The sequence below is a fragment of the Melanotaenia boesemani genome, chromosome 15 (genome assembly GCF_017639745.1).
Source record: "Melanotaenia boesemani isolate fMelBoe1 chromosome 15, fMelBoe1.pri, whole genome shotgun sequence".
NCBI classification, from domain to species: domain Eukaryota; kingdom Metazoa; phylum Chordata; class Actinopteri; order Atheriniformes; family Melanotaeniidae; genus Melanotaenia; species Melanotaenia boesemani.
Window position 1 is genome coordinate 9,245,398 of NC_055696.1, and position 19,960 is coordinate 9,265,357.

At 37.0% G+C, this 19,960-nt stretch overlaps 1 protein-coding gene across 2 annotated transcripts in view; it reads right to left on the minus strand.

Moving 5' to 3' along the window:
• ppp3ca (protein phosphatase 3, catalytic subunit, alpha isozyme) overlaps positions 1 to 19,413 on the minus strand; it is a 33,046-nt gene extending 13,633 nt beyond the window's left edge. For both annotated transcript variants that reach the window (XM_042009129.1, XM_042009128.1), the window contains exons 1-6: positions 19,137 to 19,413; positions 14,014 to 14,214; positions 5,402 to 5,526; positions 5,190 to 5,301; positions 4,633 to 4,778; positions 4,410 to 4,549 (exon numbers count right to left, since the gene is read on the minus strand). In XM_042009129.1, coding sequence (XP_041865063.1) covers positions 4,410 to 4,549; positions 4,633 to 4,778; positions 5,190 to 5,301; positions 5,402 to 5,526; positions 14,014 to 14,214; positions 19,137 to 19,191 — 779 coding nt within the window. In that variant the 5' untranslated portion in view covers positions 19,192 to 19,413. The remainder of the gene's footprint in view (positions 1 to 4,409; positions 4,550 to 4,632; positions 4,779 to 5,189; positions 5,302 to 5,401; positions 5,527 to 14,013; positions 14,215 to 19,136) is intronic.
• Positions 19,414 to 19,960: the final 547 nt, after the last annotated feature.

Below are 19,960 nucleotides of genomic sequence, written 5' to 3' on the forward strand. Positions count from 1 at the left end.
GCATTGTGGGGTAGCATATAGCAGCTCTCATCAAAACTATTAAGAGATGCCTAGAAGGCTGTCTTGTCAGGCAGAAACTCCATTGTTTGTAAGCTTAAAAAGATTACAGTTCGATTAGCTTTTTAAAAAACACAACCTTAGTCTGTCACTTTACTACATGCTATGACTTTTGAAACACTGCTTGTGATTACTTTGTTTATTATACAAAAAAAGTTTTCTTATAAGGTAATTTATTTATCTGTCTTAACAGGATATCCCATCGCTTTGACAGCTCACTGCTTTGTGTCTCTGGTAATTATATTAAAGTAGGCATAAATGACAACGGTAAGAGATAAAAGAGAAGCACCGAATAAAAAATAAAAATCTCACATGTCCAAAACTTCAATGTAAACACTTGAAATTCTGCTGGAATAAAACACCCAAATTATGATCTTAATGAGACTTTTGTATATCATTGCTACCAATAATAATCAATCTCTTATTGTTATTTTTACCAATTTCCCATTCTTTCTTATTAAAGGGTTGCATCTAAGGCTGAAGCTAACGATTATTTTATCAGTTCTTCTGTCAGTTATATTTTTGTTTCACTTATGATTTTTATAATACGATTAAATGTTTTACTATAAAAATATTCATCATAGTTTCCCAAAGATTATGGTGATGTCTTTAAATTGAAATTTGAATCAATTGACTCACCAGTGAACTAAAACAAACAAAAAAGTTTACAGTTAAAAAACTGCAACTAAATGACCAAGTTAAAGTTATGATTAAACCCACAGCAAGACCCAGTGACGCCTCCCCAGCAACAATCCTCTCTTCCTGCACTTCCTTGCAGTCACTGCGATCCTTGGACCCATCAAACTTTCAGAAGCATTTAAAATATTTAAGTGCTCAAAGGTTTGTGCTGGAAGAAAAACAAGGAGACCGCTGTACCCCGAGCACCTGGCAAAACTGTGCTACCCTTCTCATTTATATAGACCACATGCCTAATCTTTCCTTAGTGGCCAGTATTGTTGCAAATTACAGGAGTAGGTACATGCTCAGTTTCCTCCACAGTATTGACATTTGCACCTAATAGCACAGCAGAATGCTTCTCTCAAAAAAGACATTATGTAACTGTTGCTATTAAAAACATCTACAATGCATTTCTATCTTAGACAAAAGTACAACTTTTCCATCACACTTTGCTTCACAGTCTATATCATGTAATGATACACAGATAAACATCCCTTCATATGCTATTGTACTCAGGTTTAAATGCATCTATTGATCACAGCGAGAGAACACAGTGCACACTTGGTGCTTGCCTGTGGATCATTCCATCTCTCCTTTGTGAAAACGCACAATAATGTGTCCGTGAGCCTGTGAGTGAGAATGAGTGAGGAATCTGACAAGTGAGTATGAGCGAAAGAGACAGAGCAGGATGGGAGTGCTGTGCTGTGAGTGTGAAGCTGAGAGGTTTTTTTTCTTTCACCTAGGCTAATCCTTCTGTGAAGCTTGTGGATTATCATTTCCACAATATAAAAACTAATAAACCTATTACTAATCAATCGTATCGTTTCAATACCTTCATAACAAACCTGAGCAAAGGAGGCAATAAGCAATGAAGGAAAAATGAACTAATGCAAAGCTACATGTATTTAAGTCTGCAACAATAAAAGATGTTACTGAAAAGGATCATTTGCCAAGTCAATGCTATATGGTGTATACTGTGTAGGTTCTACGGATTTTTCTATATTTCTCATAGGAAGAAATTCATTCATTTTATCACAAGAGATTTGTTTTTAGATTAATAAATATTACAATTCTATCAAGATGAATTGGACTGTAATGACTAAATTCAAATGTAATTGACTGAATTTGCCCTGAGCAGGAACGAACTGGATTAAATCCAAACTGAACTGAACATGAATAATCAGACTCGAATTGATCTTGTTTCATATCTTTGTATAGTACCCAAAGATGACTTTGTCCATGATTTGTTGCTATGGAGAAGTGAAGTGCTGGGATGGGAATCCCTGCTTGTAAGGAATGCTCTCCCATTGCTCCCATTTACAACCACTGTTTCCTGGTAATATTTTCTATTTTTTAAAATCAATTAATAGTGTTTTTGTTGTTTTCTTGTAATTTAACCATAAACAGTCAAACATAGTAGAGATTGTAAGAGATGGTGAAAGAAAAAAGGAGCAAATAAGATGGCTGTATTGGGTGTAATTTATTTGCACCAAAGAGCTACTTAACAATCTAGTACTGTGCCGAAATCTAACAACCTCAATAGATTTTTGACAAATTGTTTTAAGTAACCTAATTATGATACTTTAAAATACATGTAGCAGTGCGTGTACATTGTAGATTTTACAATACTGAAACTCATAACATTTTTTTCTTGAACATTATTTAATATTTCATTATGAGAATTAAAAACAGATTGAGATATGATTGGATTGATTCGACAGCTTCATTATAACAGGGTATGACAGAGGGGGTGCATGGAATTGGAAAAATGTTTTTGCCAACCGTCAAAAAATTTAAAGAAGAAGAAGACCTGCAGCACAGAGATCAGGGTTTACTGAAAGCATTGAAGAGACATGGAGAAACAGGTAACTGGAATGAAAGAGGGCAGATATCTTGCTCTTGGTTTCACATATATACCAGCTAGGCACACCTAGAATTTATTTTACAAACATGTGTAAGCTCTTGATTCTCTGATTGGTTTCAGAGCGACAATTACCCTTATGGTTACTTACAAAAATACTCATAACTAAATAAAAAAACAAAAAACAAAAACACATCTTTAAGAAAACAGATAATACTGCCCACTACATTAGTTCGTGTTTGCATGCATGCATTTCAACAAATCAGTCACCACCAGTGTGCAGCTTTACATCAAATAACAGTATTGCGTTTGATTAAGTGTCCATCTATCTCTCAACCTGCTGTAGAGTTTCTTGCATTTCCCAGAAAACCCCAGGAGAATGTGGTACTCTGTGCTTCATGCATTCTGTATGGTTGGCAAGAGTCATAATGATGGAAAGGTAAGTTTAAGAGTGAAGGCAGAACAAAGCCACAGGGAGATAGATGACTATAATAGCAGCATCCTCCACACATACACAGAATAATCCTCACTGAGCTCCTATTTCACAGAGCAGCAAACGGTGGCCATTTCACAGTGAAAGAGGAGACTGTCTTAATCACTTTTAAGCATCTGTATTGCCTTTTATTAACTCAATACTTTAATGTTTAGAAAACCATTTTCTAAGTTTTAATTCATTTCAGTTTGGTAACTAAATCAGCTTGTATAAAATCACATTGCGGAACACTATACTTTGGGTAAAGATCGGAACAGCTATGGGCAGTGCACATGGAGAAGTTAACTGGCTAAAATATGCATAGCTGTCAGCATGTTTGGGTCTCCACTGCACGCAACACTTTAGTGGAAGTATTTCATCTAATAGAAGTTAAAACAAATGACACTTTGACACTTTCACTTGCATTTTCAAAGACACAGACATGCGACTTACGGTTGAGTGGTGATGTGACTCTAAGCTACAATTACCCTGCACGCAATGCCCATAATGTCATTTCCTGCTCTGCTGAGGAATACTGTAAGTCGTTCAGAGTTTTTTCTGATTTGAGCAGAAGTGCAGCTCCCACGCAGGGGTCTGTGCTGTTCTGAGCCTTCATTAAGAAAACTCTCACTAAAACTGCCACCTAATCTTTTCTCCTCACCACCACCTACTTCCACAGCGCTCTTCCATCCCACAACAGTATTGGGACAGTGCTCACTTCTTGTTTGCCTTGCTGTAACTTCACATTCACACAAATTATAATATATACAGTTCTATGGATGTTTACCTTTTCATACACTGAATCATACAGTCTCTGCGTTATGTGTTCTGTTTTTTTTTTACTTTTTGCTCTTTTTTATTTTTACTCAGGCCTCAACAAATGTCTGATATCTATTAATAATTTATGATCTTAACATCTATTTTTGATATCAAGTGCTTGTTTGAAAAGCTTCTGCGTAACAGTCAAATTCTCTTGATAGATTAAATGAGATCTAATTAGTGTTTAACTTATATGCACGTCATTCTCTCTCTCCCTTTCTCACTCTTTTTCTTTCTCCTATCAAACTTGATAACTAGCCACCCCTCTTAAGATTAGCCAGTGTTTGTTTCCATTGTAACCCTTTTGTATTTGCTGAGATTTATTGTAAAGATATTCGTAGTTTAAGCTTCAGCCCTCGACATGCAATGAGCCACATACATGAAAACATGAACACAAAGTTTTAGTCTCTATATGTATGAGATCATCAGTTACCAAAGCAAATAACTAAAGATAGTAACTAAGTCAAAATAATACAATCCAGAAAGCTGATGTTGCTGCAGGATGGAAAAGAAACAGCTCACCTGTAGAAGTAGGAGCAGCCTCGCACTGTGTTGTGGCTGAAATATTCCTGGGTTTTCTCATTACCAAAGTCTTCCAGAGGATCGGACCACAGCAGGTCACACATGGGCCCAAAAGCTGGTGGCTCCTTGAACCGATCCAACTTAAAATGAAGAAACAGAAACTTGAATTAGATATAGTACAAAGGTTATGAAGTTTGCTATATGCTGGTTCAGTGGCTGATACCTTTTTAATGTCATCTAAGGTGTGTATTTCAGGTGAGAGTCCACCATGGACACACAGAAACTGTTGATTCATGAGAGCAGCCAGGGGAAGGCAGTCAAATGCATCCATACATGAGTCATACACCTGCTCTGAGTACTTGATTTTACCTGACAGGAGATAGAAATATGAACCACTGCATCAGCGCTCGTGGTTGATACATATGTTTGCATATAAGATGGTTTAACATGCCAGTTTGTTCTTATGTCATATTTGAAATGCAAAAACATTAACATCACAAATAAGCATATTAAAATGTTTACAAGTCCACTGCAGTTTTTGTATAAAATATAAAATATCCTCTTCATTTATTTTAAGGGCTTGTGCAAATAAGAGAGAAAAAAATATTAAAAGAACACCTCATTTCAATATGATAAACATGAAAATAGTGATGTGTGTTATCACACATGTTAAACTTGGCAGCCAACGAATGGATGAGTTACATTTGAACTGAATCAGAAATGCTCAAAGCTACACATGACAACAAGAAAACACAATGCTATATGATGGTAGGTACTCACATTCTTGTTTGAAGGTGAAATATTCTGTCAAATGTCTACATTCATGATTTCCACGAAGTAAAAATAGTGTCTTTGGATAGAGGATTTTGAGCGACCAAAGGTATAAAACACACTGTAAGAATAAACACACAAACACAGTATTACTTATGATGAATACAGGCTGCATTTTGCTTTTTGTTTCCTTCCTTAAAAAAAAAAAATGATATTTTTACCTCAATACTGAAGTAGCCACGGTCAACATAGTCTCCCAGGAACAGGTACCTTGTTGTGGCTGGTGATCCTCCCACTTCAAACAACTTCATAAGATCGAAAAACTGCCCATGGATGTCTCCACAGACTGGAAAACAACCAAGTAAAACAGGTGTTACATGCATGTTACTGTTTTTTACAACTCAGAATGTTTAATTAGAAACAGTGTCACTTTCTGTTTTCATTTTTATGATTAAGTTCTTAGATGTTATAAAATGTGTCAGTTGAAAGAAAAGATGCACTTCATCTTGCACAGTCAGCAAGACATTTTAAGTTTTGAAAATAACATTTCTGCAGAAGCACACATTTATCCCTGTGTCTATAATTAAAATATTAATTTAACAATATGTTTTGGAAGGCAGTTGTAATTTTGTGTCAGGTGACTGGAACTGTGACCAGCCAGTGTCAACCTTGTCTGTCACACTATGTAGTTTTGTAACCCTTACTGTGTATTTATGAATATCTAAACTTAATCATGTACATGGACTCAAACCATGCCCTAATTATAAACATTAGAATGTGGTATGGAAATACAGCAGAAGCAAAAAAATACAGGCAAAAGTTTGATTTCACTCACCGGCTACTCTTACCCCAACATTGGAATTTTATGCCAGACAATAGCAGCAACTGCTGACACAAGTATTTTCTAAATGTCGTTGTCTTTTAAGTGGTGACAGGAGTGATAATGTCATCAGTCATGCGGAGTGAGCTCCACTAGAGAACTTAAGAAGGAAAATGGAACTACTGTACCACTACATTTTCTTCTTGGACCACTGCATGCATTTTATAATCTGTCACATGACTGGATTGTAGAACCCACATCTATTTCACAATCAAATGTATGTACCAAGTATTTTGGTGTTTGCTAGTGGTACATTTCTCAAACCAGAATCAAAGTTCACAAAACCACTTGAAAAACTTCCCCATCATCGACACACATGTACACCATCAAAGAAATGTTTCAGCACATTTACACAAATCACTGTCAATAACTTCTATCAGCAACTTTGTTATACTGATTCAAGAAAAAGCATCAAACAGTCTTTCTGTTAAGCCATCTCACTGCATGACACCTTTGTTCACTGCAGAAGTGAAGAAATGAACTGTGGTTGAACTAGTTGCAATACTCTGTCGAGTATACCCTTTTCCATCCATTTCTGTTAGTTTCTTCTTGTAAACGTGTCTCTTTGCAACACAGAAAAGCAACACTTGAGATTGTTTTATGGCACATCGTAGCATAAAAATAGTAAAAAAAAAAAAAATTAAACATTGGAAACGCTTCTGAGGCAGAACTACACATGCAATGTTGTAAAGCAAATTACAAGGCGATCTTTCTCGTATACACCTCTTCATCTTTCTGTTTGTTGGGTGATAGATTCTCATCCACATCACGAGGCAGTCTTCCTTTGCAATGTTTTGTGGGAATATTTTTTGAGGAGTGCCATATCCATCCTCTGCAGGCTTCTGTTGTGATGGATTACATTCCCTTTGTGCGATGTGTTGTAAAAAAAAACTTTGTCTTTTTCCTCTGTAATGCACCGACATGGGCTGCCAACAAACTGCAATTCAAACAGTAAAGGTCTAAATGTAAATGTTAATGTTCAGTCTCTGGCAAACAATCACTCACACACAATACCCATGATACATGTATCATTTTGTTACAACATGGCTAACCATGATGACAAACAATGACAAAAGGACTATTCATTCTGATGACACTGCCATGTTAACACAATGAAGTAAGCTGGGTTTTTGCATGTATCCCATTGCCTGTTGACTGTAGTATAAGGATGATTTAACCAGCTGACAAACCATAAAAAATGAAGAATAATGGAAGTACTTTGAGCAATTGGTTTTGAGAATATAAAAGGAAAGGCAAGGAAAATTTATTTGTATAGCACATTTCATGTACAAGACAATTCAAAGTGCAATTCAAAGACCTTAACTAGAACAGTCTCAGTGCTGTGGTGTGGCCAAAAACCTGACAGGTAGACATCAAAACAGTTATTTAGTGTCAGGAAGTTGTGTAGAGGTTTGATATCGGCTGCTCATGAGTGGTTTTGTCTTTTTCATTAGTGGCTTGATGAAGGCTGTTTTTAGGGACTGAGGGAAGACACCTGAAAGCAGAGACGTGTTTACAGTCTGTAAGATACCTAAGGCCATGCATCCTGAAACATTCTTTAAAAACCTGGTTGGCAGGGTGTCAAGACAGCAAGTGGTGGTTTTCAGATGCAAGTGGTAGTTTTCAGAATAGTAATAAGATATTTCTGTGGTCTTTGTTTAAAAGGCCTCTGTCCTTTGATTCAAAGAAATTAGAAGCGCTCACCTCAATGGGGGTAGAAGAATCTCAAGCCCCTGGTGAGATATATACTTTTCACAGTGAGCACCATGGCTCTAAAGTGGAAACCTACATCTCATTTCCTTGCTGCCTTCAATTTTTCATTATCATCTCTCGCTGTCTCCTTCTCTCCTACTCATCCTCCATCTCCTCTCGCTTTTCCGTCTCCCCTATCAGCTCCACAGTGGCCTTCGCCCACTCAAAGCTTAGAGCAATGTGAGTGGGAGACTGCTTGTGTGACTAAAGCAATCAAATGCACACATGCGCACATAGATACAAGAGCGAACACAAACACCCATGGAATCCATGCATGCAAGCTGCATTGACATTCACCCGAGCATCACATCACCCGAGCTGACAAAGATACAAAACAAATGTACAAATACCATATACAATGCTTAGTTCATCGTACATATTTCATACTCAATACTTAAAACCTCCATTTAGACAAGGAGCCGGAGACCTTTACTCAGGTCAATGTACTTTTCATCTATCCATTACCTAAAGATGCCATTTGCTGTCTGTTATTAAAGTTAAGCTAATGGGATGCTAATTAAATGCATACTGGTTAGTACATATTTCATATTATACAGCCTCTGTTATTAAATAGATGCAAAAGTAAACAAAGAATTAACACAGGGAGTGAGATCGTATCAAATGTCCACACAGCAATGTATTTAGAAAAGATCTAAAAAATATCTGAAACAATAATTATAAAAAAAAATCATAATAATGCATTTTAATTCTTAAGCTAGCCAAATGTACACTGACGCACAGTCATGTCAAGCATATTGATTTAGCTAAAAATACAAAATACACTGAAAGAAAACAGAAAGAGAAAGATGTTGTGTAGCAAATTTTCGAAGGGAACAAATTTTGTGATTAAAAAAAATATAAAATACTATTAGTAATAAGCAGCAAACCACCAGAATCTCTTAAAACATAACTTTTTGAGAAAAATGGACAAAGGTACTACTGCAGTTTAAAAATATTTGCATATTTTTTTGTTGATTAATATTTTACATTACTGAATTTTACAATATCAAGATCTGTGTTTTTGGCTTAGATGGGTTCATTGTCTTGTCTGGTTTCCTGTTTTGTTTAGTAGTTCATTCCCATTGTGTATTGTTTCTTGTTCCGCTTCCTGTCATTCGTACACCAGGTTTGATTTGCTCATCTGCTTCACTTGCTCCGTACTAGTTATCCTCAATATATATTCCCCTTGGTTGCTGTTACTCTTGGTCAGATCATCCGTCATGTCTCCTCTGTTAATTAAAACCTTTATTCCTGCAATCATCTGCCTCATTCCTTTTCGTCCTGCATTTGGTCCACTTCCTCCTCAAATCATGTCACAAAGTCATATAATATAATAAGTCATAGCACATAATGTGACATATTAAGGATAATGTTGCTGTTAGTTGAATTTCGCCTGCATGTATACGTTCAGTTGGACCTAAACTGGCCAAGATGTTTCTGTCACCAGCTTAAATACTGACGTTGCAGAAAAAGCAGGCTGAAAAATCTCATTGTCGAATTAAAAAGCAGAGAAGTGTGAAGTGCACAGAGCTGTAAACCAGTCTAACTCCTCAGAGGTTTCCTTAGCGCCACCAGCTAAATATTTAATACCAAATTTCATCTTGTGTTTGTATATTGGGCCAAGGGCAAATGTGAAATCAAATAGTCTGGTCAAATTATAATTGTAGCTAAACTTAACAGTAAACATATGGAGTATTTATTCTTTTGGAAGTTAATGTATGTATTCTTTACAAGTTTTAAAGGGAAAATTTTAGATGGAAAAAAGTTGGATTTCTGAGCAGTGCGCTTTACCTTTTGTAACTGCTCTGTAACTGTTCTTAAACTGCTTCAGAAGAGGTAAAGTTTCCAGTAAATCAAATTTGATGTCTCTGTGCTTTTACATGACTTGTTTTTCTCTATACTAGACCTTGCTAACATACCAGCATCTACCCAAACAATGTCAAGGAAGCAGTTTCATCAACTCTTGCCTGCCAGGGCACTGAGTCCACACTTTTTCTTGTCTGACTCACAGAATTATTAAAGTACTTTTTCCGTCTTAACCAGTATTACAGCTGGAAGTCATCTTCCAGCTACAACACAGCTTTGGAGATCTGGTTATGCAAAGCTAGACTTTTACTAAAACTGGTGCTGCAGTTTACATTGTTTGCAGATACAGCAAATGAAAATGCACATTTTCTGTTTTGTGTTCATGTTAGACTAGCAGAGACATTAAAGTACCAATCATTTGAGATTAATAACTAACGGTTCTGGATAGCTGGATGGTCTATTCTGTGTACACAATCAACGTCATAGAGGCTAGTTCAATAATGTACACAGGTATCTGGAATTATTAGGGCACTGGGGACAATATCTCGATTTAATAAAGTTAGATTTTAAAAATTATTTTTACCTAAACCTTTAGTCTTTATTGACAACTTTCTTGATTTTATATCATGCTACTGTAAGGAATTTTTAAAGTGTCATGTTAAGATATTTTCATGCTTTATATAGCAAATAGATATGATCAACAATGTTAATTCAAAAAAATTCTCAGCTTCAGCCCTTATTATTAATGCACTCCAACCACAACTAAAGGATTAACACACACAACTCTTAAAAAAAATCTGGTGGACTGCAGTATTATAATATCCATCTGAGCGCTCCTCTCCTTAATTCTAGTTTTTGGACCACCTTTCAAGAAGGCTCAGTAGTTTGCTATCTACTCTGAGTAACAGGCTGGTATAAATAAGTCTGCAGTGAGCTTTGGGTACAGACTCCAGTGAAGACAGTTACCTCGCACGAATGCCATGTACGTACTGTGCATTAGTCTTGGTTTTCTATGTTTGCCAAAAATGTAGATTAGTCTAGCTTCTGCACCTGTGTTACTCCCCATATGGCACCACATCAGTTGATTTGTCTTGGACAATGGAGCTATGCCTGATAACAACTGATTGTCCTACTTTAAAGCTGCAATGTTGACTCTATAACATCTATACTCTATTATCAATCATTCTATCCCAGCATCTATTATGCAAGAGGCAGGGTACACCCTGGACAGGTCACCAGTCCATCAAAGGGCCAACACAGAGAAGAAAGAATCACTTACACCCACTCCAAGGGAGAATTTAGAAGCACAAATCGATCCAGCATACAAGTTTTTTGACTGTGAAAGGAAGCTGGAGTACCCATGTGCAGGGAGAATATGCAAACTCCAACCAGAAAGGATGCTAGCCACCGCATCACCATGCAGCTCCTTTTGGTTTGTACATCAACACAAATCATACTACACAGCTATAAATTTTGACAAGGAATTAAAATTCCAACATTGGCATTCCTAACCTAAAATGTGTTTCACACAGTATAGATAAAAAAAGATAACTATCCACCTGTAATAGTACCTTTTCTTTTGAAAAAAGGTTTGAATTAGTAGGTTTACAGAAAAATTAGCAGGTTAAATACTAGGGCTGTGGAATATATCAAATGTTTTATTTCCGCTCCAAATTAACACATAAACAGGAATGTCAACAAAAATTGTCCATTATTTAAATATTTTTGCTATTTTGTCATGTGTTCCGAATGACAAGCACATTTCTGCCGCTTCCGAAGGGGAATCTGGGAAAATACCGGAAGTAGACTCTCCGCCATTGCTGCAGTCACTGTTGCCAACTTAGCGACTTTGCCGCTTTATTTAGAAACTATTCAGACCCCTCTATTGCCTCTGCTTCAAAAAAGCAACTAGCGATAATCAAGTGACTTTTTCAGTTGTAGTTGGAGACTCATGGAGAATGATGTGAAAATGTGTATCATTCTTACTCTCAGTGAGCTGCAGTGATTAGGATTTTTTCCATAATCAAGCAGCCCTTTAAAATACATTTGATTAATTTGTCTTGATGGGACGTTATGGCTGAATACAGAAAATAACTTACTGGACACTGTCTGGTTGTACAGCATAACGACAACATATTGTAGTTCCTTTTTTTAAAAGAAAATGAAACTCATATATCTGCATATGCTGACACTTCAGGGTCTTACTGTAACACGATTTTCCTTGCCAATGTTTATATTTCCATTCTAACATTCAGAGTTATAAATCCTCTGTCCAAATGTCAAAATGAGTGCTTTAGTAAGGTAAGTTACATGAAGTTTTATTTAACTAGAAAAAGAAGCTGTCTTCTATCCTGATTTTTGTTCATCTGCGCCATCATACTGAAAGGTGTGGCTTGATTATTGTAACAGTGTCTTCACAGGTTTACCTAAAAAATCAATTAGACACCTGCAACTTATTCAGAACTCTGCTGCTCGAGTCCTTACTAAAACCAAGAAAGTGGACCACATCAGTCCAGCTCTGAGGTCTTTACACTGGCTGCCTGTTCGTCAGAGAATAGACTTTAAAGTTCTGCTGCTGGTCTATAAAGCTCTGAATGGTTTAGGACCAAAATACATCAGTGACCTCTTGACCCAGTATGAACCTACCAGAACCCTCAAGTCATCTGGCTCCAGTTTCTTATCAGTCCCCAGAGTCAAAACCAGACATGGAGAAGCTGCATTCAGCTTCTATGCTCCACATGTCTGGAACAAACTCCCAGAAAGCCTCAAATCAGCTGAAACACTTTATCAAACATTTTATTTAGATCCAGGTTAAAGACCCACCTGTTCTCTGCTGCATTTCACTAGTTTTTATTTAGAAGTCCAGATCTGCATTTGGTTCTTTTACACTAAAATCTTAACTTTATTTCTTTATCTGAGCTTTTTCTTGCTGTTTTTATGTAATCAATTTGATCTTTTTTAATCTTTGTTTTTCTAATGCACTTGTATTTTTTTCCTTCCCCTGCACCTTGCTGTAATGTTTTTATGTTTCATGTAAAGCAGTTTGAATTGTCTTGTACATGAAATGTGCCATACAAATACATTTGCCTTGAAAGTATCTGAAAACATCAGATCATTTCCACACCTGAAGCTCTCCGAGCTGATAATGATGATGATGATGGGACACAAGATGTGTCTGAGAAAGAGGAAGAAGCAGTGTCCTAAAGATATGTTGACATGGATTTAGTCCTTTGTGAAGAATTTATAGTTTACCGTAAAATGTAAAAAAGGATAAAATGTAACATATATGGCTGGCAAATATAATGAAACACAAAGCATTGCAAGAATATGAACGCTTGCTACACCACTGGTTAGCATCATCCCCTCACAGCTATGTTTTGTGTGGAGTTTGCATGTTTTCTCTGGGTACTTCGGCATCATCCCACAGTCTAAAAACATGCATGATGAGTTGACAGACGTTTCTAAATTCTCCCTGTGAGAGTGAGTTTCTTTTTGACTGGTGACCTGTCCAGGTTGTACCATGGCTCTCACCTAGTACATTGAAATAAGTAGATATAGCCACTGGATGGACAGTTGGGAAAGTTAATAAGTCTGAAAGTGACAATTTCTTGCTGTGTTCATATAAATTTTTCTTGTTTATTTTATCCTGTTGTAAAAGACACTATTGCAAACCCGTATCCTCTCACACTTTCTTGAGCACAATGCGTCTTTATCACCATCATCTTCTTTTTAAGAGAAAAATAATCATCATGAAAATCATATTTTGGCATATGTATTCATGAATACAGTAGAATATCTGCCTACTGAATAGTGACTTTTTAGCTGAGCTAGCATTTTCAGTTTTCCACAATTTTGGCTTATGGATAGCATAAACTGATTAGTAATACTCATAAAGTTGTAGAAACTGGAATAAAGTTAACATATGCATCAGAAAAAGATCAATTTAGGGAAAAGAAGCAATCATTTTACTTAGTCCCTTTTGAATATTAGACCAATAAAGTTAAATTTATTTGCTACTTTATAATTGGACCTATATTCATTTACTAAGATGTAAGCAACCTTTAGAATGTTTGGACTATTTTACCAAATCAGAAAATAAATATATTTTGTGACATCTATTTTTATGTGGTGAAAGCTAAATTCCTGTCAAAACCATTGATATTTATGTAACTGCTGCTGCTACTTTGATTTTTTTAATAAAAGGCTCTATATTATTGTTATGTTTAAAACGGACATAAGTATATATTTATATATTGCTATTGTAGCTTTTAATGAAAAAAAATGTAAATAATTGATTAAAAAAATGAATGATATGCAGCACGGAAACATCAAACTTCAGAACTGTCCTTTATTGGACTTTATGTGGCATGTAAATCCCTCTGAAGGATTATATACCTGTGACTGGGGCTTCGATGTCTAGTATAGTTTTCTCCTGACGTAAGATGGCTGCTCCCTCGTTGATGATTCGAAGAGCCACGGCTTCTTCCACGCGGCCCTCCTTTGTCAGGTGAGCCTTCAGGAGATCAACACGAGGTTTTCCTTCACAGTCAAACACTTCCTTCATTGTAAGGCGGTGGCTCAAGGGGAAGGGGACAGCTGAGGACAGAGCACAAAGGCACCTAATTACATTTAAACACTAGGGATATTACAGAAACTGTGCCCCCATTAATGTCATCAAGAATCCATTTCTTGGCAGTATTTTGCGACTTTAGTGAAGTATCAAAAAATAACTTATACATAATGTACATTTTGCTTTACCAGAGCTGTCAATTAATAACATTCCATTGAAATTTAAAGTTTTGCTTTTTCTTAATCTGCATAAAACATCAAAGTCATCTGTTCGCTCTCCCCAAATTGCTTAAGGCTGTAGCTATTAAAATGCACCAGTCACTTACCCCCAGACGACCTGTAAAACTAAAAAAAAACAACCACAGATCATTACCTCTTTGGCAGCAAAGGCTATTTTTCAGATCTGGTGCTGATCTCTGTGTGCTATGACTACAAGCTTTTGGGGCCCTTGAATTGACGTTTATCTACAGATCATCTTGCTTAATCTAGAAAACTCTTTTGTAAGTGTCTGAGCTTTAAATAATTCACATTAAAAAAGAAGAAAAAAAAAAAATCAGATCAAGTCCAGTTGCAAATTCTCCGCTATATAAAACCTAGATACAAACACACATACAGTTTTATACATGCACATATAACACAAGCTGACAGCAGAATTATACTTAGGAGTGAGGGCATGCTTGCCAGATTCGTGCAGTGCATATAGCAAACAGGTCCAGTCGGCAGTGCCAAATGAGGAGAAGACAAAGGAAGAGTCTTTAACTGCACATGATCAAGATGCTCTTTAATAATGAATGCTAGACTAGAAAAATCTCAAAGTCGCTGCTCCTGGGATAATGAGGCAAGCCCCAGAGAGTGTAGTTAATGCGACTAAAATTTTTCACAGAGCGCAGTGTGTATGTGTGATGGTGATGTGTGCTTTGACACTTAACCAGCAAGTACAAACTCAGCACTGTCAGAATGAAGAGAAAGTAAATTAACTCACGAGGCATAACAACACTGTGTGAAAGTGTCTTATATTCGCCAATTACCAAAAGGTAATGTGTAGACCTGACGTAAACGGACCTTGGTTGATATATATATACATATATATATATATATGGAAATGACTGTGGAAGTGATCTTTTAGCTGATTTTAAGCAGTCAGCACAATTTTAACACTAAAATAACTAGTAATTTACCATGTCTATGTCGACTGAAAATGTTTAATATTTGGCCTTTTCAGTAACCATTGAAGAATCCCTTTTACCAAATTAAAAATAATTGTAATCAGTTGCAGTCACTGAGAAAATTTCAGGTTAAATTAAATTTGGCTGATTTCAAAAAGGGGTTCTATGTATTCTTTTTGGTAACAGTAATGGAGATAATACATTTTTGGTCAGCGTGCTTGGTAATGTGGGTCAGAAAACAATATTTGTCAGAACAAACTGTTGGATCCATTTAATTAGAATGAGTTGTGTTGGAGAAAGGAAGCATATGAAACCTGGAAGACAGTGTTTGAGATCCCTGACCTCAATGAGACCTGAATGAGAACTTTCCCAGACATCAGTTTTGAGTGCAATTCTGTCAGAGTTGTTATGTTTTTAAAGTAATCATCTCTACATGTGGACTGAATTTTTATTTTCTTTTTATGATTCTTCTTTTTTTCTTAAACAGAGTGATAGTTTAAAAAAAGGTTTAGATATCAGATATGTTGAGGGAAGCTGGGAACTGAGACCCATCCATTCTTGTTGCCATGCAATAATAAAGTTGTCATAAAACATATTAGTGAGACTGACAGTCTCAGTTATTAGTTTGGATTTTCTGGGTCAGCAGGTGTCAAGATTTAAGATTCTGGAAATAAGTTTACCAAATATCTAACTGAATCTCAAATGTGACTAATTTACCACACAAAATAATTTGGCTGTGTCTTTGGATAAAAAGTGGATTAAAAAAAAAATTGTCTTATTTTCCTTCTAAAATCAGAAAAAGGCTCAAGCAGTCCTGGAAAGTGAAAATCTTGATTACTAGCATACGGTTTTAGGGCCCAATTTAAAACACTAAATAGAGAAGAAGTGATAAAGTAGTTAAATGTGATTATGTAATAGTAAAAGTTAATCTTTAACAGGATAACTGTAATCTTACATCTAAATAGTAATGCTACCAACACTGGTGATTAAAAAACAAACCTATTTTTTAAAAACGATCTTCTGCTACACATTTTAAAGAAACATGTTGACACAGACAGGGTAAAGCAAACCGATATAGGTGTATGGTTCAGAGATGAAAAGCTGACTACTGCTCAGCATCGAGCTCAGCTGAACTATGAAATGCTGTATGTTGCCGGGCAACAGCAGCAGTAGCTGACTGTTGGAGTTTAGCCAGTGGTGCCTTGGAAAACTGCAATTTGCATTGGAGGTTCACATAGATACAGTAATGTTTTACACATGCTTAAACCGTTCTAAATATTTTGAGAGGTCTCTGAATTAAGGTCAGACTGTATTTCTTTAACTACCCAACACACTCTTAAGGCAAGCTTCCACTCTGAAGGGTTGACAAAATTATGTGCATGGTTGGTTTATTGTGCTAACAAGCAACCCTGGGTTCTGTCAGGAAATGTTGGATGGCTTCACCTGATTGGACTCACAATGCATTGTGTTTTAACAGGAAACCCAATTAAAATATGCAGGCCCATGTGTCAAGCTTTTAATCATACTGACACAAATCCTCTACCTGCTATGATCTGTCGTGTAAGATTTTAGATCTGTTACTGTTTGAACCTTCTGAATAATGTCAATGTATGGATTCTGTAAAGCCAAGTCTATTCTGTCACACATCACCATTTCTGCAGCAAGACACAACATTGTCATTATCCATGTTGTTGGAGCATGAAGGAAAGTGTGGCTGTCACAGGGTCTGACAGATTAAGTCTCAGGGTACAGACAGACACTGCACAGGTGGCTTTATGGCCTCATGCCTCTTGATGCTTACAGCACAGTATTGACAGTGCGGTGGAAAACAAATTGCTCTGGCCAGCTGATACTGTACCTTTTTTTGCTCTGTCAGGTCAAAACATGCAGGAGAAAAATAACTAAAGAGAAACCTGCTATGGTTTAGGTTAGAGCTATGTATATAGGAGTAAAAATAGCTTGGAGTAGTTTGTAGTGTCAGTGCTTGGTACATGAGACACACAATAACTGCAGGAAATCTCAGTTTCAGCATCAAATTTGCCACTGCCACTGATAGCTTCTTTTGATCACCTGATGGCTGCATGTTTCTATTTCTCATTACTATTTTTTCACTTTTCAGCCCTGTGGGGATTGTAAAAAAAGACTTTCCCTTTCAAAGCAGAGTACAAAAATAGGAAAACAAATAAAAAGGACAAAAAGGAATATCCATATACCTGTCAAGCATTCACGAACCATATTAGCATAAATAAGAACATTTGGCAAACAAGACAAATGAGTATTTGGAGAAACGATAACCTATTTTCAATAGCCTAAGAGATTAAAGAAACGTATATTTAATGTTAGAGGTAGTCTATCTAATAAGGTTTTTAATATACTAAGCCTAAGGCAAAGTGAACAACAGAAATGAAACAAATACATAACACTATGAATGTTTCAAACTCCTGAATGCTTGGTGTTACATGATCATGTTACAAAAGCAAAAAACTGAGTCAGAATTCTTGGCTGTGTTACCCTTTCTGATATGAACCTTCTATTTTATGTATTTTTTAATTCTTTGATGAAGCCTAGCCAAGAAAAGCCTCAATCATTCAACTCTGTAAATTCTTAGATATATTTGTAATGTCATTTTTAACCAGTTTCTTTCTTTTCCTACTGATGCCACAGTCTTTCAAATGATAAAATGCTCATCAAATGGATGCACAGAACAGTTTAAGGTGAATATTTGTATGATATAGGTATAGCATATGTACAGGCTAGTGTTGGGATGATCTGGTGACAATAAAATGTCAGCAAGGCGAAAAAAACCCCCAAAAAAACATGCTTTAGGATGCACAGTATTTGATATGTTACAATGAAATATGAGTTGCCCCAGAAGCGCTTCAACAAAGAACAGATTATAAAGGCGTACAAAAGGAAAATGGCTACTTTTTTTTTATATATCACAGTTAATTTTCAATCCTGACAAACTATCCTTAAATATTAAATTAAGCTAATTCAAGTGTAGAAGTGTTTATCTACTGCACCTGCAGTTGTATCATGTAATATATCACACAGTGCAGATTTGTTCATGTTTCTCCAACTCTGGGGCCTAAAGGACAGAGTTGCTCAGCCATTATAATAATACACTAATTGTAGAAATATTCAGTCACAGTGCTGTCAGTTAGCTGATCCATGGTCAGAATGAGCAGGGTTAAGTGAGTTATGGCAACTGTGAGCAGCCTACATCATCATTTTACGCTGATCAATTCCTTATAAACCTTTTTCTAATCAAATTAAAACCTGACTCATTCTCGGTAAAGTACACCCCACTAAATGTCAATTTCATGCCGCCTTCCTCTTTTGTTGGCCCCGTCAAAGCCCATGAAATCCTGCTGCATCACTGCCCCGCTTCTGCTACAAAGCTCGGCAATTCAGATTTTCTTCCTTCTCACTTCTCATGCCTACTGTAGCCGAAGCCAAGATGCAGTCAAATCGACCCAAACAAGATTAATACATGTATAAATTGGCACAATTAAATCACACGCCGCACATCTCCCTGTATGCTGCTGCTGCTTCTAAGCTTTTTGTCTGTTCTCCGTGGGGGCCGTGCAGCAGAGAAAACCGGATTGTTTATCAACATCAAAGCTTCAGGTACCCAATATCATCACCACGAACACAACTTAATAGCCACATATACACCATTAAAGCACGACAAAACCAAAAAGGCCACGTTCTGTCAAACTGCAACACTTGAGATGTTATGTAATACAGCCACAACCAAGCTGAAAATGTAGGCTAACTCACATTTTACCACCCGATCGGTGGGGTTTAAGACGATGTCAGCGTTAGACATCTTCATGAGCAGTTGCTGTCTTCGAGGCTGAAGCGATTTTCTTCCTCCTTTTGGATCTTGTCAGTGTTTCTCGTCGAAATGCGACTGATGCTGTGGCATCACTCAGATGATGCGCCCCCTCCGTGCGTCGGTGCTGCGCCGGGTAGGACTGCTGCTCCCCAGGCAGGGATGGATGCTGGCTGCTGGATGCAGTAGGAGCTGCTTCTGCTGTGCTAAGCTGTTAATGTGGGGGAGGATGCGCGGAGAGAGGGAGAGGGAGAAGGAGAGAAACTGAGCGAGAGAGCGAGAGAGAGAGAGAAAGAGAGAGATGTGCACTATCCCGACATGGCGGTGGAGGGAACTCCCACGCAAATGTTTCACGGGACTGCCTGATGCTGCCATCAGATGGAGGCTGAGTTGGGGTTGCCCCCACGCACGCACGGCGCGCCACATTTTGGTATTCTGGAAATTTGGTTACGCCTGTTGATGAGTGCGCATGGACCTCAGTTTGGAAGTGTTCTGGTTGATAACAGTTACAGGAGACAGGCAGGTTTTAATTGATCGCGCGCACACCTGCACGCGAGCATTATAGACTGTTGCATTGCTGGCAGAAAAATTTCACTTGGTGGCGACAAACCATTAGATTTTATTCAAACTGAACTGCGAAAAGTGAGCATTTTGCAGACATTTTCCAAGACAATGTTTTGATATTAAGAACATAAGGATGTAATTATGCTTTTTTTGTGCCACAGGGAACGTCAGTAAAGGCATTTTTGATGACCATTCTTTACCCAAA